The 27,936-nt window shown below is 34.5% G+C and overlaps 1 protein-coding gene across 1 annotated transcript; it reads left to right on the forward strand.

Annotated features, from left to right (window-relative positions):
• The first annotated feature begins 9,367 nt into the window (after nt 1–9,367).
• LOC140442592 (uncharacterized) lies at nt 9,368–27,422 on the forward strand. The gene is made up of 6 exons (XM_072533604.1): nt 9,368–9,789; nt 12,070–12,191; nt 16,110–16,299; nt 19,398–19,652; nt 25,125–25,281; nt 27,239–27,422. The coding sequence occupies exons 1-6, from the start codon at nt 9,438–9,440 to the stop codon at nt 27,321–27,323; spliced, it is 1,161 nt and encodes a 386-aa protein (XP_072389705.1). The 5' UTR covers nt 9,368–9,437; the 3' UTR covers nt 27,324–27,422.
• The last annotated feature ends 514 nt before the right edge of the window (nt 27,423–27,936 follow it).

Consider the following 27,936-nt stretch of genomic DNA (forward strand, 5'->3'; position numbering starts at 1 on the left):
ATTTAACGAAAATACCTCTAACCACAGTGAAAAGAATTACATCAAATCCCATTAAGTCAAGAAGGAAGCGTAAGGATGCCGGTTCTACCAAATGTATTGACGAAAGTGATAAGGACGTAATAAGACGAAAAATTTACACAATGTACGAAGAGCAACGGATACCTACATTAGATGCTTTAAAACAACGGCTTACTAATGATGATACACAAATAAACTGTAGCCGCATTAGTCTTTGGAGGATTTTGTCTAAAATGGGCTTCAGATATCGTACAATTGACAAAAGGCAAGTGCTTATGGAGTCCCATCGTTTACAAAAGTGGCGTACTGAATATATAACTTCCATAAGAAAGTACCGTACAGAAGATCGACCAATAATTTTTCTGGACGAGACATGGTTTGACACTCATGAAACACTATTCAAAGGATGGTCTGATTCTTCCACAGGTGTCAAACAAAAGCTCCATCAAACAAAGGGAAAAGAATAACAATTTTACATGCAGGATCAGAAAATGGTTGGTTGTACTTTGCAATGAGATTACACCTGTCCAAATTATTCAATGAGGTCCATCATCAACCATACAGCCACAGTCTGATGAAAGGTATGATTCTTCACAATCTCAATCAAGACAGTTTTCAAATATTTTGCATGAGGCATATACAAATGCATAAAAAATATGAATAGGTTTATTTACCTATCTTAATCTGGTTTTTCAGAACTTCATTCAGTGAGTGAGATAAGTGTAACAGTGTAACAGTGCAACAGATAGTGGAAACAGATAGTGTAAACTCTGAAGCTAAATCTCCATTAGCTAAAAATCTTAAGAGCGTAGGCGCAAAATTTCGGGCCAATTCTTTTTAAATGCATTCATTTTTTTCAAATCCTGAGAAAACTAATAAATATTTTTGAAAAATTTAAACGTAGAATGAAAAATTATATTACTATCGAGGGCCGAATCTCCCTTAGAATAAACAAAAAGTTTTTTTAATGAGATATTTGAAATTAAAAATCACACTAAATTTTCTCTTTTTTTCACCCCTGTAACTTATTAAAATAAACATTATAGAAGTTTTTAGGGACTTTCGGCACTCAGTAATAATGTAATCTTTCAATCTGCGTTTAAATTTTTTATAAATACTTATTAGTTTTCTCAGGATTCGAAAAAAACGAATGCATTTAAAAAGCATTGGACCGAAATTTTGCGCCTACGCTCTTAAAGTCAATGCGAATCGTATTTTGACTGGTACAGCTTCTCGCCAATCAGTGTCTTGTTTTGTAACCATTGCAAAAATTTGTTGTAGAAGATTCTCAAAATCGGCACGACATTCGAATGAAATGATCGAACTAACAGATAGTTCTTCAAACAGCTGAACAAGTTGGTTGTTCATAGTCTCCCTGACAGAAAATTTTTAAAAAGGCATCAGATACTTGCATTTCGTCTTTCACTTTATTCACTATGGTAATTGGGGTCATGTTCATCTTGTAAAAGTCTAAATATGCAAACTGGTTGTATTCTTATAATTACCTTGTCCTATTTCGATGAATACTCAGCATTCACCACCGTCTTTTACGCCATTGTTTTTTAATCACTTTCATTTCGTGCACTTTTCTATAAAAATTGAAAGGCTAACGCAGACTTAGAAACTGCACCAACGTATAATCACTGTCCTTACTTGGCCCAACTTATTAGCCAGCTCATTGGCCCAGCTCATTGGCCCAACTAGTTTTCCAAACGTGTACTGGGTCTTTGCGGTATATATTGCTTATATAGCAAATGTAATATGAAATATGATAGCAGTAGGGGCTGCTTTATAGCATAAATATATAAATATATAGCACATTTCAATGATTTTGCCAGCTTTTCCAGCCTTAGAATGAAAACCACGTCATTAAACAATTTTCCAGACATGAATCCTTGTCAATTTTCTGCTTTAAGCGCCATCTCCGTTATGGAAGTTGACAATCATCAACTCTAACACTCTAACTTTCGAAGCAACTACTGTAAATAGGTGTTTTAGGCTGCTAACATATCATTACAGTAGAGCGTCGATTATCCAAATCGGTTTTTTCGGATAATCGAACTTTATAGCTCTACATATTTATCCACAGGTGAATGAAAGCCATATTTACATTCCTGCAATATGGGTTTATATATTTAATGACAAATAAGAATTAAACAAAAAAGTACAGTTTTTGCAACAAAACATGTCTATGATCAATATTGACGAAAATTGAAGATTTTTAGCGTTAATTACTAACTACTTGGCACAAGTCAAATTTTGAAGTGAAGGGTAAGTATAATTGACACGGACATTAGAGGGTATCGCCGTATTTCACGATCATTTACTGGCCTATTATGTTAAGCTCTATATTTGAAGTCCATTCTGTAACTAGTTTAATCCTTTTTGATTCTGTTAATCATTTTTCCCACTCCCTCATTTGTTGGTGATCCTTTGTTTTATACTAGAAAATGCTTATAATGTGATTTGTTGTTTGTGCTTTTTATATCTATAAAAAGATGATTGCTTAAAATTAAAAGCAATAACCGTAATAAAAACCAAAAATAATATTTAAAAAATTATAAAAAAATTAAATATATAACTACTTAATTATACGTAATTGTTGAATCATTTATAATTAAATAAAATTATTTCTACAATTTTTTTGTCGAAAACGATAAACTCTGCTCTCTACTGAATGCAGCAGGTGCAGATTTTCTTACAGTTTAGAGGACACTGCTATTAAGAAATTTGTTTTTGGACTGGCAAATAAATGTCTAATAATTATTTATTTGAAAGACATTCTTGTGTTCCCAATAGATATGATAAATAGTTTAATAAAATGACTCATTTGAAATAGTTAAACTAAAAAAAGCAAAAAAGCGAAAATAATGTAATTATTAGAACAAGGTCTATGATGTTTATTGTGGCTTAATATCCTTTGTCAGTGTTTTACTCCAGTGATTTTATACACCTGAATTAAAGTAGTGACAAAATCAAGAAGATGGAAAGATATGTTTTCTATGTATCAATGAAAATTTATAATATTAAAATAAGAGTCTGTACTTGATAGCGAACCTACTTAAAGAAGAAATTATAATACGAGGTTAGTGCTTGTGACTATTTGAGCAGCACAAATATGTACTATTTACAACGATATACAGGTTCTGCAAAACTTGCTGCAATTTCTTGCATGACTACTTCCATGCTAGTCTATTGCAAGGTCTTTATGTGCGATTTTACAGCTTGCAACTCGGCGACATATTAAGATACGACGGCCGAGGTGGATATGGCACGTAATGCGGATGGAACAAAATGACCCAGATAGAAAAACGCTCCTTGATAGACCCATTGGCCAGAGAAGAAGAGGAAGACCCAGAACAAGGTTTCTTGATAACATCGATGAAGACATGAGAAATATGGGCATACGTACTTGGCGGAGGAAGGCGATGGATAGAGACGACTTTAGAGAAATTCTTGAGGAGGCTAGGACCCACGCAGGATTGTAAAGATTCTTTCCTCTTCAGAAAATATATTTTTATCAAATGGAACAATCCCTGTAGATCGAAATCCAGATTTTGTATTAACTAGATTAGCGACTCTGTCCCAATACTGAAAACACATCAAAGGTAGATCGTATATGCTCAGGGTTTGTCCAGGATGAGAAAGCAACCATGAATCTGCAGCCTGATTAAAAAAAGTTTTAAATGGACCGAAAACAGTTAGATCCAAAGGTTGGAGTTTATTTGAGGTATGCGGGGGAAGCGTAAGATTAACGATGTCACTGGCTCTGCAAAACTTCAAGGCATATCCTCCAAGGATATATGCGACTCATGTTTGTCCATTACAAGCAAAACCCGATTTTCTGGGGAACATCTAACAGTTTTCACAAAGTGTTTCAAAACTTGAATAAAGTGTTATCCAACCGCTGGGATACGCTAAACCTAAAGGTCCGTCAGCAGGAACTGACTTCATCATTCTGGCAGCATCAAATCTTCGCCGCGGAAAAATCCAAACTGGTGGTAAAGCATTCCCATTTGCACAAATAATACGAACATGGGTCATGAGTTCCCTCTTTCCCTGGATGTTACTTTTGGAAAGCAAAAGTTGCTTAGAATTAGTCAATTTATTTATTTATCAACTTATTTTTAAACGTATGTTTTTCAAGCCAGAGACGGGGTGGCTTTCACACCTTAAGTAAAATCCAAAGGTGAAGCACCTTAAGTAAAGTCCAAAAGTTAAGTAGAGCGTAAGAGGAACCTAAATCCAAATTTTCAAGCAAATCCGTCGTGACGATGAAAATTACACTCCAAAAGGGTAATTTACTGGCGTATAGCCTACGTTAAAGCCATTGGACATTGGACCAAATAATCTGCATATACCTAGCGAACCCAAATCTTGTTTACCAAGTGCCACCCATTTATTCAAATCAGACCTCTTATTCTAATATCCGCAAATTTGTCTCCCCAAGAAAAACAATATTAATCTCCAACAGCTCTACCCCATGAACTGACAGAAATGCAGTTAAGAGTCTTTGTCTTGAAATAGCCTCATCCTTAAAGCAGGCAATCCTCCATCTCATGAATACTCACATCCTCAGCTTTCGCCATCAGGTATATTTCTTTTCTTTCTCTGATAATGTTTAGCTTCACACCTTCTTGTTAATTCCTTGTGAAGGCAACGAAAATAAATTTTTTCTATCTACGACCAAAACGGAATGTTTCGTCCAATATTTGTGCAAATAATAAGGACATGCTACTACTAATTGCCCCAATACTTCATCTTACAAGTTTTTTTAATGACATAGACATTACTCATTCAGTAGTTTCAATAGATTCTCCAATCAAACAAATACACAATTCTATCCATAATCTTGAAAGTTGTCACCTCAAAATTCTACATTTTCTCGCGACCTAACTCATACTACCGAAACAATGCCACAGCAACAGAGCATACAACTTTCTAAACATAATAAACCATGTCCTTCTTAAACCAATTTATTCCATCTCTCTTTCTTCTTAGAAAATTGCGAAAACGAGACAATATCTGAAAAATCAAGATAAACTATGTTTAACATTACCACTTTTACAAAAATGGCCACGCTCTTCCGTATCATATGTAAGCGGTTCAAACTATTTATCTTTAGAAAATCTCGCCAAAGAACAAACTATGTTCCCTCCCAAACAAACAGCTCCTAGTTCCTCTAGTCCCTTCAATACAATGCCACCATCGCACACATAAAAAAAAAGATTTGATGGAAAACACTATATTTTTTTAACAAAAATGTATGTACCCATTTCGAAATTTTGTATGCACACAATTTGGATTGTTTAGAAAAAGTCTAAAACAATTGTTATTTTGCCATGATAGCACATATTTACATTGTATTTTTCACATTTAACTCTTCATTTTCTTTTACATCTTTCTGTATTGAAGGTCCATCCGTTCCGTTCCAATGAGAAAACTGATCCAGTTGTACATATATCTTGGGTGGCACTTTCTTTAAGATGGTTGTTCTGAAGTTAAATTTCTAGTTCCAGAAACCCTTTTTCGTTTTTATAGGATGCCAATGTGATTAAGTTGTTCTGCGAGAATTGTTTTGAAACTGAGTAGTGATATAACATCATTCAATCTTTACAATTGTCGCTTTATTCGCTTATTTAAAAGCCAAGCATTGACTACTGCAACATCTTTCTTGTAAAAAAAATCCGGTGATACAATTTATTTCTTTATACTTTGATTGGATATAACACCAATAAGGAATCCTGTAGATCTACTTCCTCATTATGTTTGTTGTATTCAATACAATATCTGGACAATCAATTTGTTTTCTGTTGTTATGTAATGGGTCAGATCCACAGTAAAATGAAGTTATGTTACAAATTTGTTGTTAAACAACTGGACTACGAGCACTGGACAATATTTTTCGATAGCTCGTTGTTTCTTCACATTTTTTTATCTTAAGTATATGAACAAAATTTTCGAAGTAAATTGCCTTTTTATATTAAATATAAAGACCATTTTGTAAGATATCGGCTAAATTTTGTAGAAATACCCATAATGATCGATGCAATACCAGCCCGTTCCCCCAGTGCTTCTTCTTCTTCTTCTTTCTTGTATGTAGGCTTTAAAGCCTGTTTCTTCTTCAATATTAGCTTTGTTATCGTACTTTTTCTTTATTGTCTCTGTAACTAGTTATACCTATTCCCAGATATCGAAACCTTGGTTTCTGCTTTATTATTTCCCATCAATTTTGATCTAACATTGTAGTGGGTATTTAGATGTTATCATACATTTGATTTTTTCTGTTGTATTGAAGATGTGTGTTAATCTTTGGAGGTCATCTTCTGTCTAGGCGATCAATGCGGCGTCGTCTGCAGAACATAATATTTGGATTTTTGGTTCCCCGTTCTGTAACCATGACCTTTATGTACTGCTTGTATTATTTCGTCCATCATTATATTAAAGAGAAGTGGACTTAACGAGTCACCCTGTAGGTCTAAGATGTCTTCGACTTGGATGTGATCGAAAGCCTTTGTCAGGTCTCTAAAACATAGATATGCTGGCTTCTTCTGTGATTTGTCTTAGTACAAATACGGCATCTACGCAGGATCTTCCGGATCTGAATCTTTGTTGTTCATCCGATAAAGTTGTTAGTTTACTGATTTTGTTGGTTAGGACTTTTATGGTAAGCTTAAGTGCGGTGGTCAGTAGATTTATACCTCTATAATTGTTGGGGTCTTCTTTATCTTCTTTCTTGAACATTTGTATCATTATGCTGTTTCTCCATGCATCTGGTATCTTGCAGTGCAGTATCAGTTTTTGCACATAAGTTTTGTCATCTCTAGGGTTATACTTTCTCCTCCTCCACAGTGCGACAGAGAAAACTAACGCAAAGCAATCCTTGCATCTCTTTCTAATTTGACAGGTTTATCGACCACGTGATCTAAATGACCAGTAAGAAGGTCACGTGGTCGATAAACCCTTACCATTAAACAGAGGTGCAAGGACTGTTTTGCGTCAGTTTTCTCTGTCGCTCTGGTGGAACGCGACTGTAGTGCAGCAGTGAGTGTGTTAAGAATACAAATAACCTAAAAAAAGTGACATAGTGACATAGTTAAATTCTTTTTAATATAAAGGTCAGTGGTATAACAACATATAAAATTTTTTTCCTAATAAACCATGGTTTGACACAATCCCATACATAGATAGGCGGCATATTACTACTATTATTAGAATGAGGACTGGTCATTGCCTGACAGGAGTACATTTATATAAAATCAACATTCGCGATAACCCATACTGTGAATGTGGACAAATGGAAACATTAGAACACATATTTTGGTAATGCCCAATAAACAAAATAAAAGATTATGATGTCTATCAGGAACTGATCAAAATTAATATCAAAACCACAATTAACGTACCAATGCTTCTATGCGACATTAACCCTAAAATTATCAAAATTCTTTTCAGATTTCTACAGATCAACCATATAAAATTATAACCTATTCAATATTAACATTTAAATCACTTATAAGGATGAGAATATCAAGCCAACTTCCCCAAAAGAAGTAGCTGAGTTAATTAAAGAACAAATCGACCCAAATAAAGCACCAGGTTATGACCTCATTACCGGAAGACTGCTAAAAAATCTACCAAGAAAAGCTATGGTAAAATTAACAAATTTAATAAATGCTGCCTTTAGACTACAATATGTTCCAGATTTATGGAAGATAGCTGAAGTGATCATGATACCAAAGCCTGGGAAACCCCCCAATGAGGTGACATCATATAGACCAATATCACTCCTACCTGTGATGTCCAAAGTGTTTCAAAAACTCCTCCTGCGAAGAATCCTACCAATAATTGAAGAAAAGAAAATAATTCCAGATCATCAATTTGGATTTAGAAATAAGCATTCGACAATTGACCAGGTGCATAGAATAACTGCTAAAATTGAAAGATCATTAGAGAAAAGAAAAGTCTGTTCTGCAACCTTCCTAGATGTGGCACAGGCGTTTGATAAAATCTGGCATAAGGGTTTGATACATAAACTTAAATCATTCATGCCTAAACAATAATTCAAATATATTACAATCATATCTAGCGAACAGACATTTTAGAGTTAAACAAGAAGATGCATACACTGATCTCAAGGATATTGAAGCAGGTGTTCCACAAGGGAGTGTATTGGGTCCAGTCCTATACCTAATGTGATATACCTGAACTAGAAGACGACACCATAGCTACCTTCGCAGATGACACTGCTGTCTTAGCGGTAAGTGACACCGTCGAAGAAGCTACAGAAAAACTACAAAATTCAATAAATAAAATCCATGAATGGACCAAAAAATGGAAAATTAAGCTGAATGAGAATAAATCAGTCCGTATAAATTTTACCAATAAGAGAATTAATAATATTCCAACTAGAATAAATGATGTCCAAGTGCCTATTGCAACATCAGCAAAGTACTTGGGGATCACTCTTGATGCGAAACTTCGCTGGAAAGCTCACGTGAAGAAGAAAAGAGAAGAACTAGGCATCCGCTACAAGAAAATGTATTGGTTAATGGGAAGACATTCCTCTCTATCCATAAATAATAAACTCCTAATCTATAAACAAATACTGAGACCAGTATGGACCTATGGCTGCCAACTCTGGGGCTGTGCCAAACCTAGTAACATCAAAGTAATCCAGATATTCCAGAATAAAGTGCTGAGGAACATCGTAGATGCGCCTTGGTACGTTAGGAACAACAACCTTCACCGGGACCTCAAGATGGAAGACGTCAATCAGATAATCAAGAAATTTGCAGGGAGCCATGAACAACGACTCCATCATCATGTAAACGTCGAGGATATCCAGCTCCTCGACAATACGAACCTAGAGAGAAGGCTCAAAAGAACAAAGCCTTTTGAACTGGTATAATGAATGAGTGAAAAGCAGAGTAAAGTGTTGTGCGAGTATGCATGCTAAATTTAATGCTAGTTATTAGAAATAATAGGAAAGATACTAGTGAGTAGACACCTAATTTTAAGATTTCATTAGTAATTTAAGTTAGAAACAAATTGATAATTGGTCTTACTGACCAGATTTTAATGTAAGTACACTTCTGTGTCTTTAGTAAAAAAAAACACTTATAAGGAAACAAAAAAAAATAAAATGTAGATATTATGTAGAGGAAATGTCTATATTAACCGATAATAGGCCATGAAATATATTCTCAGACTCACGACAGTGGCCAAAAAATTAACAAAACAAATGTACTGGCTGATTATTCAGTAGAATAAAAGCCAAAAAGAAGAAGAAGAAGAAGACATAGTGACATCAAAAGAATGTGGCTTATTACTTACGATAAATGTCACACAGACAGTTTTATTTCAAAGTTCGAAACAAATACAATTTTTTTAAATCACACTAGTTTATTTAAAACACAATGTCAAACACTATCACGGAAGAAAGAATTACTAAAGAAAAACCCGTTAAAATTGGCCCTAAAAGACCTCGCTTACTTCAAAGTTACAAAAAAATTCCAAAAGAGAAAACTATAGTTGAATCTGATAAAGAAACAGAAGGAACGGTAGAAGAGGAAGAGGATAAAGAAGATGACGAACTACTGGATTTAAATTTTTCGGGATGTACTAGTGAGGAGTTGCTAAACAAAAGGACGAAATCTTTCACTTGTTTTGCACAACTAGTTTTATCTAGCAGCTCCCTGTTAAGAAATATAAATTATGCTTTTCCTATTTTGAAAGATCCTGGAATAGACGATGCATTTAATTATGTTGGTAAGTTTATATATTTTTAAGGAGTCGATAAGATATCAGCACAGCACGAATAAAACAATTATTTTTACAATACCTGAACATATACGTTATTCGAACATATTATTTAAAAAATGCGGAATATTCATCTATTTGGAAAAAATTATTTTATTAATCCTACATTTGTCGTCGCAAATGTAGTTTAATATATTTACACAGTATCTAGATTTTCTTGGAACATTTTCTCGTAAGATTATGATATTCTTTTGAAAATGTCCAGTTCCTGAAATATAACTAACTTATCAAACCTACCAAGTTACCTAATCGCATTCGCTTCGCATCCTTTTTGTAACCAATTAATTTTCATTATCGACATCTCGGAATATTGGCACGCTTATATAAAATGATATGGCCTTGTTAATTTCACCTAATCGTGGTCGATAAACTACGGTCCATTAGAAAGAGATGCAGGGACTGTTTTGCGCCAGTTTTCTCTGTTGCACTGGGGGAACAGACCTGAATTGCAACAGTCAGTCTATTTGTGTTATTTATTATTATTATATATATATATATATATATATATATATATATATATATATATATATATATATATATATATATATATATATATAATTAGGACAAGCAAATTTATGGATTTTAAATTGTACTACAATGGTTCAAATAGCTTACTCAATCTTACTCAGGCTCTGTTTTCGTGGTTCAGTATCTCTACCGTTGTATTTGCAAGTAAGAGGACCATAAGGAATAATAAAACACAAATATCCAAAATAAGAAAATAAATTTCATCAATACATTGTACAAATAAAAAAAATCGATAGAAAATGTCATATGGAAAATTCCTTAATATAACATTAGCAACAAATATTCATATATGTACCTGCTATAAAATGGATAAGATTTTCTATCAGTTTCAAAAGTATGACATATAAATTATGAGAAAATCAAAACATATAATTCACATATCCCTATCATGTTTGACAAATTGTAGGAACAAAAGAAAATTCTTTCTCTAATCACGTCGATAACTATTATTAAAAAACAAACTTATCTCCCTAAATGTAAGATCAAAGTTGAAATTGCAAATTAGATCGTCTTCTTCTTCTGGAATCTGGTTTCTCCTAGTTGAGTAACCTCTCCTCCTGGTTAGACCTTTGCCCAAAGAAAGTATTTTTATCGTACAAAAATAACAAAAACTCTGACAATCTGGTTCTGCTTTCAATCGCTCCAAAATCTGGTAGCATCTCAAAAAGATATCTGTAGCCTCACCTCAGATAACTAGTATTGAATAAAAACTTACAATACACATTCCTCGAAAAAAACTAGAATCCTGTACTCAAGCAAGGCCGCTGTTTCTCACAAGTCGTCACTCTCCCTTACTCGTCGTCATTCCTTAGTCAAAGGCGATCAGAACTCAACAGAATGCTGTAGAATACTTCTTGCCCGCAAATCGTCGTGGCGAGTTTCCTCTCATCACGTTATTTGGATGAAATCAGTTTCCTTATAAATTTGTGGACCTTTGTCCACCACCACTCATCTCCCAATATTTTCTACATTTTTCTCCTAGATCCAGATATTCTGCAGTTATATTTTCCCTATCAAACGTCTCTCTTTGATCCGCCCAATCCACGCATTCCAACATCGTATGTGTTACAGTGTCCGCAAGACTACAGTTCGCGGAGACTGTCTTGGAAAAGTCAGTTAAGATTAATGCAAGGAAGATTAATAAGAAATGCAATTTTCATTAATCAATAAGAAAGGACTTCCCGGAGAGTAAGTGAAAATTGTGGAAGACGTATGTAAAGAATGAATATGTATGAGAAAGTAACAAGTAATTTTAAGACTCATGTGGGCGAAACTGATACATTTCATGTAAAAGTACGATTACATCAAAGCTCCGTAGTCAGTCCTTTTCTATTTTCTTTAAAATAGGAAAATTCGCGCTAGTCTACTGTACTGCCTACTGTATCATTTTTTGCATTTACTTGATTGTTTGCAAAAAACATTTGCTTTTGTAAGTCTATGTATCCGTAAAATACGTATCATCCTGCAATAACCCTAGATGTCGAAGATTGATACTTTGTTAGTACTTGGTTCTTTTAAAATCTATCATTTTTCACTCACGCACATAGCTTAGTTGAAGCTATATAACATTTAATAACAATTGCCATTCAAGTTACATACTAATATACAAAACGTGTTAAAACTAATAGGTGTGTATGTAAAAAATGGAAATTATGGTTCTTACTTGTTTTTAAATTTTTTTAATGCATTTTTACATTTTAGAACCTGTACCTGTCTACGACGACATTGGAGTACAGAAATATATAAATATTTGTAAGGAATTTAACATTGTCCCTCTCAGAAGAGTAAAAAATACTCTTAGCAGTAAACGTATGAACTTAAAGGTAGGCACATTTAATACTTAATTATATACATAATATAACATAGTCCTCCCGTTACCGTTTACGATTTACTGCTAAATGTTCTACCTCTTGCCAATATATTCTTTGTTTTTCAAACCCTTTTTTATTCGGTCGATCTGCGTTCCTGTAGATCTCCCTTGTTTTTTTCTTGTAAATATCCTGTAGGTATCTGTTTCACTTGAATATCATCAATCAGTCAATAATTTATTGTATCTACTTAATAAAAAATAAATTTCTCTTTAGAAGAGCTTTGGTTTATTTTACTGTAAATAACCTAACCTTATTATAGAAAATTATAGCACAAAATATGCATTATTAATTATTATTCATCAGTTACTTTAATTTCATTACATTCATGATAAAATACGCCGCTCCAATTGGTATTTTTATAGATTTATTTGCCAATTTAAATAAACTATACAGTATTTTACTATATTTTGGAAAGTTCCCTCTATAATATTTGTTTTAACCTGTTAAAATGCAACTAGAATTAAGAAATATAACACCTGAGGAATGTACTTAACAAGTTATATTACACGAGGGTTAGAAGGGGGTTAAGAGTTTCGCCGAATAGGTGAAAGATTCGGTGTATCCTAAACCTGAGTATCGCAAATACAAGAAGAGATAAGCAAGGTAGAAAGCGTGTCACGGTGTTTAAAACACAAGCAGCTTCCAAATAAGTCTGGAAAGAATTCAAGACGCGAGACAGGGCAGCAATTTTTCTGCGGGAGAAACTCAAATCAAATAGAAATTTTTAAATAATACCTACATTGTACAGAAAATGGTGCCACTTGTAGAAATGAAATAATTATTAAATTAATCTAATAATATAATTTTGATAAAGACAATTTGTAAAAACAAAATATGCTCAGAAAACAATATAAATATGAAATGTGTATTTATACCATTATTATAAAAATATATATTTACTTATTCAGTCATCTCACAAAGTATTCCCTGATGAAACGCAGACGATGAAATAAGTGTAGGAGAATGGTGAGATACTCGAATTTAGTAGAAATGATATTTATTTTCTTTTTTTTTTGTTAGAGAATTTTCTGAAAAGTTTATGTTTATTTTTATTCTTGTAGACTAGTTTGTTATTAGTTTAATGTGTTTTGAGACTATGCCTGCGGATTTAAAAAGTTTTATGAATTTTTCATGTTTAACGTTGTCGAAATCCTTTGAAAAGTCACCTGTATTTAATTTAGTTCTTCTGGTCTGAGACTGTGAGTCTGAGCTTTCCAGTATTCCGCACAGATCAGACTGTGCAGGGAAGTTTTCATCCCCGGTACGGCGCGACACAATGGTTTCCAGAAAACATTCTATAAATACATGACAGGTGTGAATACTGTTTAACAAAATGAACACCTTAGGACATAACACCGGCGCTGCAACTATTCTTACATAAGTCTTATATTTTCAAAAAATCGATTTATTTTTTTATTCCATATGAAAGTATAGTACTTCAACAGTCATCATCATCACTGGCTCGACAACCCTTTTTGGGTCTTGGCCTGTTCTAGGATTCTTCTCCATTCCGATCTGTTTCGTGCTTTTTTTCTCCAGTTTTTTATTTTTAAGGTTGTTATATCATTTTCTATTTGTTCTAAGTATCTCAGTTTCGGTCTTCCTCTTGTTCTTTTTCCTACTGGCATCTGTTTGAATATTTTGTTTGGTATTTCGCCTTCTTCCATTCTTTCTACATGTCCTATCCAACGCAGCCGTCCTATTTTGATGAATGTTATAATATCCGGATCCTGGTATATTTTGTATAGTTCAGAGTTGTATCGTCTTCGCCATATTCCGTTTTCTTTTGTGCCCTTATATATGTGTCGCAAGATTTTTCTTTCGAAGGTGGCTAACAACGTTTCCTCTCTTTTAGTAAGTGTCCAGGTTTCTGAGCCATATGTGAGTACCGGTCTTATTAGGGTTTTATATATTTGACATTTTGTCTTTCTTGCGACGTTATCTGATCTTAGGTGTCTAATTAAGCCATGGTAACATTTATTTGCAATAAATATTCGCCTCTTCACTTCCTCCGTAACGTTATTATCAGACGTGATTAGGGATCCCAAGTATATAAAGTTTTTTACCTCCTCTATGTTGTTTTCTCCTATTGTTATATTTTGTGGCTGCCTTATTTCTGCGTTTTTTCTTACCTGCATATATTTTGTTTTGGTCTGATTGATTTTAAGACCACTATTTTGTGCAGCTCGTTCTATTTGGTTGTATGCCTTCTATCATTTCTCTTCTTGATCTTGCGATTATGTCAACATCATCTGCAAATGCTAGTATTTGCACGCTTTTATTAATGATTGTTCCTCGTGTATTGACTGTTGTGTCCCTCAGTATTTTCTCGAGCACGATGTTGAACAAGATGCATGATAGAGCGTCTCCCTGGCGTAGTCCCTTTTTCACATCTATTGTTTCCGTTAATTCATTTTGTATCCGGATTCTACTTTCTACTTTTAGAGATTCTTTTATCAGTTCTATTAGTTGTGTTGGTATATTAAATTCTTTCATTGCTTTTATTACTTTACTTATTTAGAAAACCTAATTTAAGTTAGCTTTGCGTGACAGCGGGGCGTCCCGCGGAACACGGGACGATACGCGGGACGGAACGCAGGATGGGACAGCGAAAATAGCTGCGGGACAGGACAGCTAAAAAAGTGCGGGACGCGAGACAGAACAAAAGCTTGTCCCGCGTCCTGCGTGAAACTCTAATCGTAGAGCACGGTTAAATTTTTGGCATTGATCATTTGAATTGGAAAGAAGCTATGGGAATGAGTTTTGTGGACAGATGAGTCACGCTTTTGCTTTCATACAAGTAATAGATCAGTTTATGTTTTGAAGGCTAAATGAACGGATATGCACAATATTATATAATGAATACCATTGTATTTGGTGAAGGCTCCGTATGACGTGGAGAGGCATTTCATTAACAGCTCGTACCGACTTGATGGTATTGAATAATAGAAATCCTAATTCTAACTGCTGAATGCTACATATTGGTCATTCTTGAAGATCAATGTACTTTTATGTTGTTCCTTATGAAGTTGAAGGAAACAATGTACTCGTCAGCACGTAGTTCTGACCTTAATCAATTATAGCATATCTAGAATACGCTTGGGAGGCAATTACGATCCCAACTGAACCAACCCAACAAGTTGGAGGACGTGATTAGAAGTAGGAGTGGGATTAGGAGTAAGAGTGGTAAACTTTATTGCATCTTTTTTCTGGTCCCAAAATTGACACTCTCAGCAAAATTCAGCTTGTTCGTATGATTTTTAGATGTTCAGATGTTCAGTTTAGATGTCAGATTTTTGTCTCTGATGACTGGAGTATTATTAATAAATAAATAATACATTTATTAACGATGCGTTAATTATTCTTGGAGCAGTGTATACCGCTTTACTTTAAAATTTAGTTGTAGTAATGTCTTAGCCTTAAATTTTTTTATTTGAGGGGTCAACAACTATGTTCTCTAGTGATTCTGCTTGGTGTGACTCATCAGCATAAAGTGCTGCCCAAGCTGGTCTTCTCTTTTTTTGCTTCCTTCATTGGATTTTCCTTATTTGAGGGGTCAACAACTATGTTCTCTAGTGATTCTGCTTGGTGTGACTCATCAGCATAAAGTGCTGCCCAAGCTGGTCTTCTCTTTTTTTGCTTCCTTCATTGGATTTTCCTTAATTAGATTTGTGATTTTCCCTAACTATATGTAGTTAGTCACTTGTTCTAGGTTTGATTGTTCTACTGTGATTTTTGATATTGCTTGGTTTGTCATAGCTTTAGTTTTTCTGATAATATAAACTTTCACTTTTAATAGCTTTTAATCACTTCAGAGATTAAATGATATTTCATTGGTAATTTTAAAATTATTTTATTGAATATGTTTAGTTTTACGGTTTGAGAGAAAAACAATTACAAGCAATCATGGACACGCTTACAGGAAATCACTACGTAGAAACACTGGTTTTACAAGACAATTTTTTAACGACAAAAATGGTCGGATTTGTTTGTAAAATGATTGAAGAAAACGGTACCATTCGTGTTTTAAATATGCAAAAGTGTAATATTGGAGCAGATGGTAAGCAAGCAAATATCATAAAACTTTTCTCTTTATAATCCAGTCTTTTATACGATAACCTTCTCTCAAATATCTAATCTAACCATTTACTTAACTCCAGAGACCATATTTTGTCTAACCGTTTCCAACTAAGTCTTCGTTGGTCTTCTATTCTACTTCTTCCAGAAAGTTGCACCTCATTCTTCGGACCGTATAATCAACACCTCTATGTAAGGTACGCGACCCAAATAAGGCCCATCTTATTTAATTATTATTATTATTTATATTATTTTTATATTTATATTATATTATTATAATTTATTATTAAATATTATACTTAATTATTCAAAGTCATGGAGAACGAATAAAGGTTTATGCTCTTTTATTTTATTACGATAAAGTTTATTGATGGATGATTTTAGACTTTAATAAAATTATTGTTAACAGTTTTGGGGTATTTTATTGCAAGATTTATATTAAATAAAGGCATTTATTAAGTCACAAACGTACGTTTATTAACATTTAAGAAACTTGACACAATTTTTATATTATCCTCACGCTGGACAAAAAAATGTAAGAGTTGTCTCTACTTATTAGTACTACACATCGTTCATGTACATATTTAAAGCAATTTGTCCACAGTCTCATATCTGCTAATCGGTCCTCTTTACATACGTAGCAAAACCAGCTCTTTTCTTTTTTTTCCTAGTTTGAACTCCACTTGGACCTGCTTCAAGAGTATCGTTTAATGAAGATTGAACTTTTCCTTTATTTTTCTTGTCATTGAGTCATTTTAGTTTTATAAGTTCTCCTTTTTTCAGTTTGCTTGACAATTTTCCTTTCACTTCAGTGGTTCGAAGAATTTCCTGAAAGGAAGTCCCCAAAACACCTTCATCATTACTGGATTCATAGAGAATAGACATGATATCGGAAACTGAAGCTGTGTTTGTGTCTGAAGAATAAATCTTTGTTTTATTAAGCTTTTTCATAGGAGAATACTTTTTTTTTATTTCGTTGTTGTATCATTGGTGACTGGGTACTGTCATTGGTCTTCGACTGTGATGGAATTTCTTCATCATTTTCTTTATCGTGTCTAAAAAGTTCAGCTGGAGCAAATACTTGTTCCGAGATAACATTGGGGTCAAACAGATAAATACCAAAAATCATTATTGGGTATAGAAGCTCTTGGCTAGACTTTGGAACATATTTTTCCGAAAATTATTTTATTAATCCTATGTCCGTCGGTAGTTTTTGTCGTGGTCCAGTACAACAAAACCTCTTGGTCCCAATATTCTTCAAAAAGATTTTTCCTTAGGTGTAGCTCATGAGTAGTGTTGCTAGGAATATAACAAAGTGTAATTTCATGTAAGTCACATCAGTAATACCTGCATCTAAGTGAGACTTACCTCCATCGAAAATCAGTAAAGAAAATCATTGGAGGTATCACTTGGCCCAGTGCTTTTCCACATGAAACTATGGTCACATTTTCACCATATTCAGGGAAAAGCATATGTACCATTTTTGATCCTTTTTAGCATAGACTGATTGTTGTTTATGAATAGAATGTCGACATGCTATCTCATCCATATTGAAAATCAAATGCGGTTTATCAAAAACGTCCAATTTAGACAGCACCTCTTTTAACTAGTTAAAATAGTCGTTTATCATAAACTTATTAAGTTTGGCTGTTCTTCCAGGGTTTATGGTTTGTGTTTTTCTTTTTGCAACCTCTGGGTGGCGTTTTAAAAACAGGCTTAACCATTTGCGACCAGTCATTCGTTTGAAATCATTAAATGCGGTTTAGATACGGTTTTTTATCCAGAAGGAATACTCTGACTGTCAAATTAATTTGCCATTAAAAGGCACACCAACATCCGCTAGTATTTTTCTACAAAGTTCATGTTCATGAACAGGCTTAATAGAAAGAGAAGATTTAGTCTCATGGCGACGAAGTTTTATCTTCGCTCTATTAGAGAGGTTCGTTCTGCTCACAAAAAGATTTATTATCTGGACGAAACGTAGGTAAATGCTAGTTACACAGTATCTAAGATCTGGTAAGATACTCGTTATCGTCAAGCATTTGTAAACAGTTTATCAACAGGGTTACGATGACCAAGGTATGACAAAGGTTACGGATGGTAAAGGGCAAAGACTGATTATCGCCCATATAGGTAGTAAGAGTGGTTTTTTAGACGATAGAGCAATAATTTTTTTGACGGTTTTAAAAATGGTTTAAATCCCTTCTTTCACGAGTCGAGCCAAATTCGGTAATAATGCTTCTTATCACAGCCGATTAGTAGAACACTAGCGGACCAACTCGACATCCAGTTTTGATGTAAGTTTTGCTGATATTTAAGAGGGGCGGAGTCTAACGATCCATCGTTTTCGTCGCCTGGTTTAAATGTTCCAAAAATCCTAAAAATAAACTGTATCGAACTCTTGATACCATCCCTAACAGAATTTAGGGATGATTATTGATATATTCACTAATATTTTCCATCTGTCTTGCCAGTTAAAATTGTTTTTTTATTATAAAAATTGATTAGATCTGATACTGTATTGTTACATCTTTGTTTCTTATTTTTTGTTTAATGTCACATGTCTTAAGGTTTAACTCAGTATTATTAAGTCCACTAAGAACTGACGTGGATGACAACTTCATCCTCATGTAACTAAAGAATCTCTGGCTGTCCATTTTTAGCTGCGGAAAGAGATGGTGGTACTTCCCGAATTCCCACCGTTTACGATTAATTTCATGCACACCAACCTTCCTTCTATGTAAAATTTTTAAGTGGACATTTTCTAATAAAAATATTCCATCTTCAGTTTCGAAATACAACATATTTCACCACGAAAAGTTCTAAACAAACTGATGCTGATATCTAGCTTTTTATTTGTCCACGTAAAAGCTGGCAAGCGCTAAAAATAAGCGCTGGTCAGCAACAGCATTAAGCGCGCCAGCATTCTACGTGTCCCTACCCTTAGAAACATATTTCCGCTTCACTTTTGTTGCCTATCGCGAATTTTAGAGGATCTAACTTTTTTCTGTTTATTCGTTTTTTTTACGTTATTTAAAATATCTTTAATGTGTTTTAAATATTTAATTTTTCATTTTGCAGGTGCTGTGTTACTTAATGAATCTTTATCAAATTCCCAATTCCTTACTGAATTGGATCTAAGTTGCAACAATTTAGGCGATACAGGGATCAGAAACATTCAACAAGGCCTGTGTGACATGCCCTCCTTGAAAGCATTAAACCTTAGCAATAATAAGCTAACAGGAGAATCAGCTGATGCAATTGAAAAAATAATTGTTAATAATAAAGTGTTGTCCGAATTGAATTTATCATGGAATGAATTTTACACAGCAATAGGTAAAGTTCTTCTTTTTCTTCTTCTTCTTCTTTTTATATAGACATGACTCTGTCTGTTTTTCAATGTGCCTCCAGTAAGTTGTCGTTCCATCGTTTTCGTGGTCTTCGTACTGATCGTCTTCCTATTGGGGAACCGTCTCTTGCCGTCTTTACTACTCTATTTGTTGTTATTCGGCTTATATGATCGTTCCATTCTACTCTTCTATTTCTTACCCAGTTCTTGATGTTCTCCACCTTGCATCTACGTCGTATATCTGTACTTCTAGCTCTGTCCCATAGTGTCTTACCATCAATTTTTCTAAGTGTTTTCATCTCTGCTGTTTATAACATCCTTTTTGTCCTCTCTGTGCCAGGTCTTGTTTCTGACGGGTATGTCATTATTGGTCTGATGACCCTTTTGATAAATTCTGCCTTTCGTTTCTTTCCCAATATTTTTATTTCTCCATATTGTTTCATTTAGGCAACCTGCGTCTCTGTTTGCTCTATTCACTTGATCTTCCACTTCGGTTTCGAGCTTTCCGTAGCTAGATAATGTGATGCCTAGTTATTTAAACTCCATCACTTGTTCTATTATCTGAACTTCCAGCTCCAATTTACATCTTAGTAAATTTGCTGTTGTAACCATGCATTTTGTCTTTTTTGGGGAAATTAATGTGTTAAATTTTCTGGGGTTTTATTAAATTGGTGCAGCATTCGTTGTACATCATCTTCACTCTGAGAGAGTAGTATTGCATCGTCTGCATAGCAGATTATTTTAAGTTGTTTTTCTTCCATTTGGTATCCTTTTTTAGTTCTTACTTTTTTATTATTTCATCCATAATCAGGTTAAACAATAGAGGACTCAGGGAATCTTCCTGTCGTATCTCATTGCCAGCTTCAATAGGGTCGGTTACTTCTTCTACTTTTACTTTTATTGTGTTATTTTGGTAGATACTTTAGATACAGTAAGTGGATAACGTCTTTTAATTTGACCCGGTCAAATGCCTTTGTAAGGTCCACGAAACATAGATATGCCGGTTTGTTGTATTCTAATGATTTCTCTTGCACTTGCCTCATTATAAATATAGCGTCGGTGTATGATCTTCCCGACCTAAAACCTTGTTGTTCTTCTGCTAGTGTTATAATTTTATTCAATTTATTTGTTATCACTTTGGTTGTTAATTTTAGTGTTGTGTTTATTAAATAGGTAAAGTTAACACCTCAAAAATACTAAAAATAACTAAATGTCTCACTGTTCCTTTCAATGTGGGAACAATGAGACGCAACAATGAACATTATTTTACGTTAAGACTACCAAAGTTTAATTCAAATTTTAAACGCAAACTTTGGCGCTTGGTTAACACTTGCATTAAAGGGGGCGACAAAATCATTTTAATGTCTCTTTTTAATACATGTGAGAGATCTGGGATAACTGGAAAGAAGAACATTTAGCGCTTTTTCGTACAAACGATATTTCAAAATTGATTTCTTTTATTTGAGACAAGATATGACAAAAATACCTACATAGTATGTCTTTTGATTAAAGTTAAATTGAACAAGCACATAATTACCATTATTGGGGCAACAATCAAGATCTTCTAAACTAATTGGTTCGGGATCTTCACCAATAAAACCATCTCTTTCGCTGGAATCTTGTAATTCCATCTCATTTTCATCTTGCTCATCAGAATCACTATCTAATACGCGCCTTGTTACTTTTTCTGTTTTGGTGTTTTTTCTTTAGATTTAATCAGTTCCACTTTTCCAGGGTATCAGTTGCTATCATCGTCTTTCCTTTGCGTTTTTGCCTCCCCAGATTTTCTTGTCGGAGCTTTAGGATAGCCCTTAAAAACTGCTGGGCTAACAAAGGTTTTCGTGGTATCAGTATTACTTGGACCTGGATTTTTCACATCTGGAGATTCATTTATATTTTCAGCAGCAGCTTCAACTGCAACAAGCGACCTATCTGTCACAAAACTTGACAAAAAATCTTCTTCAGTGAAGACATGCAGATCGAATTGGAATATTCCGGTTTGTGGTGGTAACTGGGATAATTGCTCGTGGATATGCTGTGCTCTCACAGGCTGCTACGTTATAAATTGTAAATGTCTGACCAGGATGGTTAATCATCCATGCATCTACTGCAGCATTATAGAAACTTTTGAAATGGTTTTAATAAGCCTAAGTCCAACGGCTGTAATCTGTTCGTATAGTGTGTCGGTATAGTTAGAATTGTAACGCCATTATTTTTACATAAATCGATTACCTCAATCGATAAATGACTGATGATTAGTGATAAAGCAGGGTTTTCTCTGGTACCGAGTGATTAATAAAATGCTTAACAAATTGTACAAAAGCACTCTGTATTCATCCAACCTGTTTTTAAAGCTACTCCTAAAGTTCCAGGGGACACCCCAATTATCATAAAATCTTTAAAGTGTACTCATATTATAATATCAACACGTACTAGCACACCGTGTGTTTGTTGATTCTGCAATGGCGAAAAGTATTTGATTATTGCTTGTTAACTCAAAGACAGTTTCTTCCATTTTTTTTTTTTAATAGTAAATTGTCAAAATAGGTCCAAACTTTCTATTTATGTGCAGCTGTTAAAAAAATATACACCATGTTAAAAGTTATGAAGACTCAAAAAGCATTTACAAAGTTCCCAATTTATGAGGGTTAGAGTTGTTACTTTAAGTTTGAGACGAGGATTAAAATATCAAGAATTTTTGTTTGGAATATTGGAATACTTTGCACCATACACAAAAAAGGAGATATCTTTGTATGCTCTAACCACAGCGGAATTACGCTTCTAAATTCAGCGTATAAAATATTTTTCACAGTACTATGTCACCGGATGCCACTATATGCAGAACGGATAGTAGGAAAATACCAGGCTGGTTTCAGAGGTGGTAAATCGACAATTCATCAGATTGCAAGCCTGAAAAGTTTTAGAAAAAACACTGGAATATGACATTGATACTCATCACATAATTATACACTACAAAGCAGCCTTCAACTGCTTACATTCGTACTTTACGAATGTAGAGTACGAACTCAGGGGGAACTGTCTGAACCTTTTAAAACAAATAACGGGCTGCGCCAGGGAGACCCTCTCTCCTGTATACTGTACAATCTGGCTATGGAAAAAGTAATACGTATGTCACAAATCACAACCATTAGTTCAATATATAATAAATCAGTGCAAATCCTTGCCTATGCTGATGATACAATATTGTTGGGAGAACGGAAAACGCTGTAAGAGAGGCGTATGTAGCATTAAAAGAATCAGCTACAAAAATGGGTTTAATAATAAACACCAACAAAACGAAGTATATGAAAATAAGCACGCAACCACAAATCCTACGACGACTTGTTATAGAAAACGGTGTCATAAAAGCAGTGAACGAATTTGGAATATGGAGCAGTGAATGACAATGGAGTGTGGAGAAGACGATACAACTTCGACATTTATAGAATATACCAGGAACCAGATATCATAAAACATATTAAGATAGGACGTCTGAGGTGTATAGGGCATGTAATGCGGATATACCCATTGGTCAGAGAAGAAGAGAAAGTCCCATAACAAGGTTTCTTGATAACATTGATGAAGACATGAGAAATATGGGAATACATGCTTGGCGGATAAAGGCGATGGATAGGGACGACTGGAGAGAAATTCTCGATGAGGCTAGGCTCAAAGCAGGGTTGTAAAGCCAGAATGATGATGATGATGAATTTTTGTTTTGGTTGGCAATATTCAACCTGTCGCGTCGAGTGATTGCCAGCCTCAGAAGGCTCTTCAATGTATTTCTCGCGGACAATCATTCCGCATTAATCTTGTTTACTTCTACAGTTAATTGCCTGACTTATGCAATCTTCCTCCATTCTCTCCTATCTGTGTATATGGTTCTTCAGTTTCTGAGTGCAAGCTTTCCAATGTTCTGAATTATCTGGTTTTTCCAATTTATTTTTGGTCTTCCACGAGAAACATGATAAATTAGTATGGTATTCCAATGTAAAAGAACTCTGGAATTTTTGATATAACGATTCAAATTGATGATGTTAAAGGTTAAGTCCATTTAAAGGCGATACAAACTGGCAATACGGAGGCATATTTGAAATTAACTCAAACTTTTCGTCCCGATATTTTAAATGTCGTAACTACTTTTCATCTTACGTTGTCTAAATGTAGACTGAAAACGGAATTCCAAGTGATTTACTTGAGGTAAGATCTTCAGGAATTCGTTGGTGTATGAATTTATTATTATGTTTTAATGAACACTCTTTATAGAATGTTTGTAGAATGTATATATACACATCGGTTTAGAACGTCTTTCGACGTTGTCCGATACCTAAACACCATCTCTTTCTATCTTCGCAGTCGTTTGTTGTTAAATTTCTTTCGCTCATGGACTTGTTTACGCCGTGTTGCCATTCTAATCTGGGTCTTCCTCTTTTCCGTCGACCTATCGGTTACCATTCTATTACTTTTTTGGGGAGTCTTGATGCTGGCATCCGTTGAACATGCCCATACCACCTTAATTGTTTCTTCTCTATATCTTGAGTTATATTTCCTTCTATTCCCATACGTTGTTTTGTTACATCATTTCTGATTCGGTCTCGTCTGGAAATACCTAAAGATCTTCTCATTGCATCCATCTCTACTGCTTCTATTCGCTTTTTGTTCTTTTCACTAATTCTCCATGTTTCAGCGCCATAAAGAAGAGTAGTTTTAATCATGGTCTCATATATATTAAATTTCCTTCCTTTCGTTATCTCTTTACTCCACAGTATACCATTGAGACATCCTAAGACTTTCTTTGCTTGAGTGATTCGTTTTTCTATTTCCCGTGTATCAGTTCCTGTATTGTCAAAGGCAACACCCAAGTAGTCATAGCTCTGACAGCAGGAAATATGTTGTCCGTTTTCGAGGTCTATGTTATCTGACTCGTTTCCAATACAAAGATATTTGGTTTTTGTTGTATTGACATTCATTCCCCAGTCGTTATATTCTTCTATCAGTTTTCTTAGCATGTACTGCATGTCTTCCCTGTCGGTCGCTAGCACTACCTGGTCATCAGCAAACTGGAGTGTATATATACATTCATTGCTAAGCTCGATACCCATCCTATGTACCTTTCTTTTCCATCTTTCCAATGCCGCTGCAACATATATCTTGAATAAGGTTGGTGAGATACAGCATTTATCAATGTGTGGTTGATGTTAGATCTTTTCAACGTTGTCCACAGTTTTGTTAAGGGGATGTTGTCATATGCTTTTTGCAGGTCTACAAAAGTAATATGAGTTTCTTCCTGTTCATTGTGCTTATATTTGTAGAATGTATAAAAATGTTAAAATTATTCTTAATTGTTTCGATTCTTAAGCGCATAAAAAGCTTTCTAAGATGCTGTTTAGTCGGGTTTTATGTTGTCCTCTTGATATGTAAAAGATAACATAGGTATTAAGTATATCTTTTATTTTCAGGAAACAGATTAATATTTAGATCTCTTCGAAATACAGATCGTTTACGTGTTTTAAACTTATCTTGGAATGGAATTACTGCATCGAATGCTGTTAGTTGGCTTTGCAGATATATAAGAAGGTCAAGTGTTTTAGAAGAATTAGATCTAAGCTGGAATAAGTGGGTATTCTTACAATAGTAATTAAGTTGAAAATTCTGAAAACAAGAAAGAGTTTATATTGATATTATTTACATTGAATCTTTCTTTTTATATTAGTTCGTAGATCTGTTCTTGTTTGATCTTAAGGATGTAGTCGCATTTGTGACCTCCACTGAAAGCTCTCTCGCCATGTTTTAAATAGTCTTCCTGGTGATCTAGTGCCTCTTAATCTTAAATCTGTTGCTTTTCGGGCCAAGAACGAAGCACGGGCAGGGAAAATGGAGAATTCCTCCCATAACAATGTCCAACATTAAACAAAACCTATTATTTATGTCTTTCATATCGTTTGTAATTATCTTTTTTGTCGTTTGGATGGTGTTTCATTGAAAGTTATCCCCGCCCAACCAAGGCAAATGTCTAGATCTGCCACTGATTAGGGCTAGTGTATAATTATCTATTCTTGTAACATGTTCGTTCTATTCCCTCGTCTCGTTTTTGTATATTATTTTTTATTTTACTAATTGTAACACATTTTTTATAAACAACACATATACACCAGTGGCAAAATTCTGGAAACTTTACAAAAATTATTGTTTTTCAAATTTGTTTGTCAATGGCAACACTGAAAATATTGTATCTCGTTAGAGTTTGGTTAGATAGTCAACGATGAGTGGCGTGGTCGTGATTTAGTTGTCCAATTGGAAGCATTTAGTACAGTTTCTTGCGGCTTCTAGTGTTTATTAATGAATTCAGGTCGTTGTTACTAAGGTGATATTTTTTAATTGTCGGAGAACCCCAAAACGTGTTGACCGTTTTGGGACGTGTTGACAGGAAAGAGAGCCAAAAGCAATTACCCTTCGTGAAAAAGGTTCCACATATCAATAAATATGAAACAAATTAGGTGGTGGTGCCACAAAGTCAGGTGTAATGAAAGTTTGTAAACGTTATCATAACACCTTAAGTTAGTCAATATGATGAGCGCAGAATATGCTCTTTAGAAAATCGTGGTAGATCCGCAAAAGACATTAATGCTATTGTCAAATCAACTGGTTTACAAATATTGGACCACAGTATCAAGAGAAAGTTGTGTGAAAATGGATTGCGAGTAAGAACCCCTAGAAAGAAGCCATTTCTGAACAAAAAACAGAAGCAAAAACGCATTGATTGGACAGAAGAATAGAGGAGTAAGGTAATTTGGAATGATCAAACCGGAATCTCGATCTTTGGAAGTGATAAAGTGAAGTTTGTGTACCACTGACTGGGATACGACCCTTTGTCCCAGTGTACTACGGTCATTACGAAGCAGCCTGTGAGTGGGCGTGTATGACCACGAACGGAGTTGGACGTTTTGCGATAAATACTGCAAGCCAAACTGCTGCCGACTGACAGAGATTTGTTTGAAAGGGATGCTTAATAATGCATTTTCAGCAGGATGGAATATCCTACCATACTGCCAAGACTTCCATGGAATGGTTGAGAAACTATGACGTTGCTATCCTGCCTTGGTCTGGAAATAATTCCGATCTAAATCCAATATAAAATCTTGGTATCTGTATGTCTTCGCGGAATTGTTATCAGCTACCCCTCATATACCTTTTAAAACCTTCAAATATCTGTATAAGATTTTTTTAGCTTCTTTTCTTTGCCGGTCTAATAAGTTTTTGATGAAACATCTATCCACTATTTCAGTCCGAGATCACAGTCACAGACGCACACATCAGCTGGGACGGTTAAGTATTTTGTTAAAAAATTTACATTTTAAGTGTTTTACATAAATACAGTGGCGCACCTAGAATCTTCTTGTACGGGGGGTTTTGGTTGTGCACCGAAATTTTTTATGCTACCTCCACCATTTTAAGTCCTTAAAATGTGTGAGTAACATTGTCGGAATAGTGGCCTGGGGGGGTTTAACCGCCGAAACCCCTCGCCTGGGTGCACTTAAGAAATACATACTAATATTAATAAAATATTTGTTAGTTTTTCAGAGCGAGCTTCGAATTTAATAAAGAGAGCTGTAAATAGAAGTAAATCATTGGTCACTGTTAAAATAGGAAACATATAATGTATTTCATCCTAATAAGTACCTACGTATACAAGTAACAAACTGTTTTTTACAAAAATGTTGAAAATATAAAAGTATGAACAATAAAAGTAAGTAAACATACAATAGATATGTCTATTATTCTTGGCGTTTCTATAATTATATTGTTTAATAGGTAAATGATAAAGAAAATTATTAGTTATAACTAGTTTTATTATAAACCTGGACGACCGATTTTGGGCCCTACAGTTTTAGTCCATCTTAGACTAGTTTCATACTTACACGACCGAGTTGTGTGAGACTATTTGCCTTGCACGACACAATAACCCGTCATTTTCACATATACACGACTCGGCTCAGGCTAATCAAACATCATGGATCAAACCAGTTGTTCGTCAACCATGGAGCGTACCCAACTTATTGCGTTAATGATATTGTATCGTCGACCAAAGAAAAATAAAAGTATAGTATGCAGTGGGTTCATTCGCTCAACATGAGATGGCCTGAAGTTGGTATATTCGCAACACTAGCTTCAGGGAGTGTATTGAGCCTGCTCAGATGTTGGCAGTCACAATCACGTAAGTCTTCTTCTTCTTCTGGTTCCTATCCGTTTCGGATGTTGGAAATCATATTG

Source organism: Diabrotica undecimpunctata, chromosome 6 (assembly GCF_040954645.1).
Source record: "Diabrotica undecimpunctata isolate CICGRU chromosome 6, icDiaUnde3, whole genome shotgun sequence".
In the NCBI taxonomy this organism is placed as follows: domain Eukaryota; kingdom Metazoa; phylum Arthropoda; class Insecta; order Coleoptera; family Chrysomelidae; genus Diabrotica; species Diabrotica undecimpunctata.

What these genes read in the sequence shown, in the direction of transcription:
- LOC140442592 (XM_072533604.1), top strand. Translation starts at nt 9,438, where the DNA reads ATGTCAAACACTATCACGGAAGAAAGAATTACTAAAGAAAAACCCGTT. An exon ending in CGATGCATTTAATTATGTTG is followed by an intron (nt 9,790 to 12,069) that starts GTAAGTTTATAT and finishes TTTACATTTTAG; the next exon opens with AACCTGTACCTGTCTACGAC. An exon ending in GTGTAATATTGGAGCAGATG is followed by an intron (nt 16,300 to 19,397) that starts GTAAGCAAGCAA and finishes TTCATTTTGCAG; the next exon opens with GTGCTGTGTTACTTAATGAA.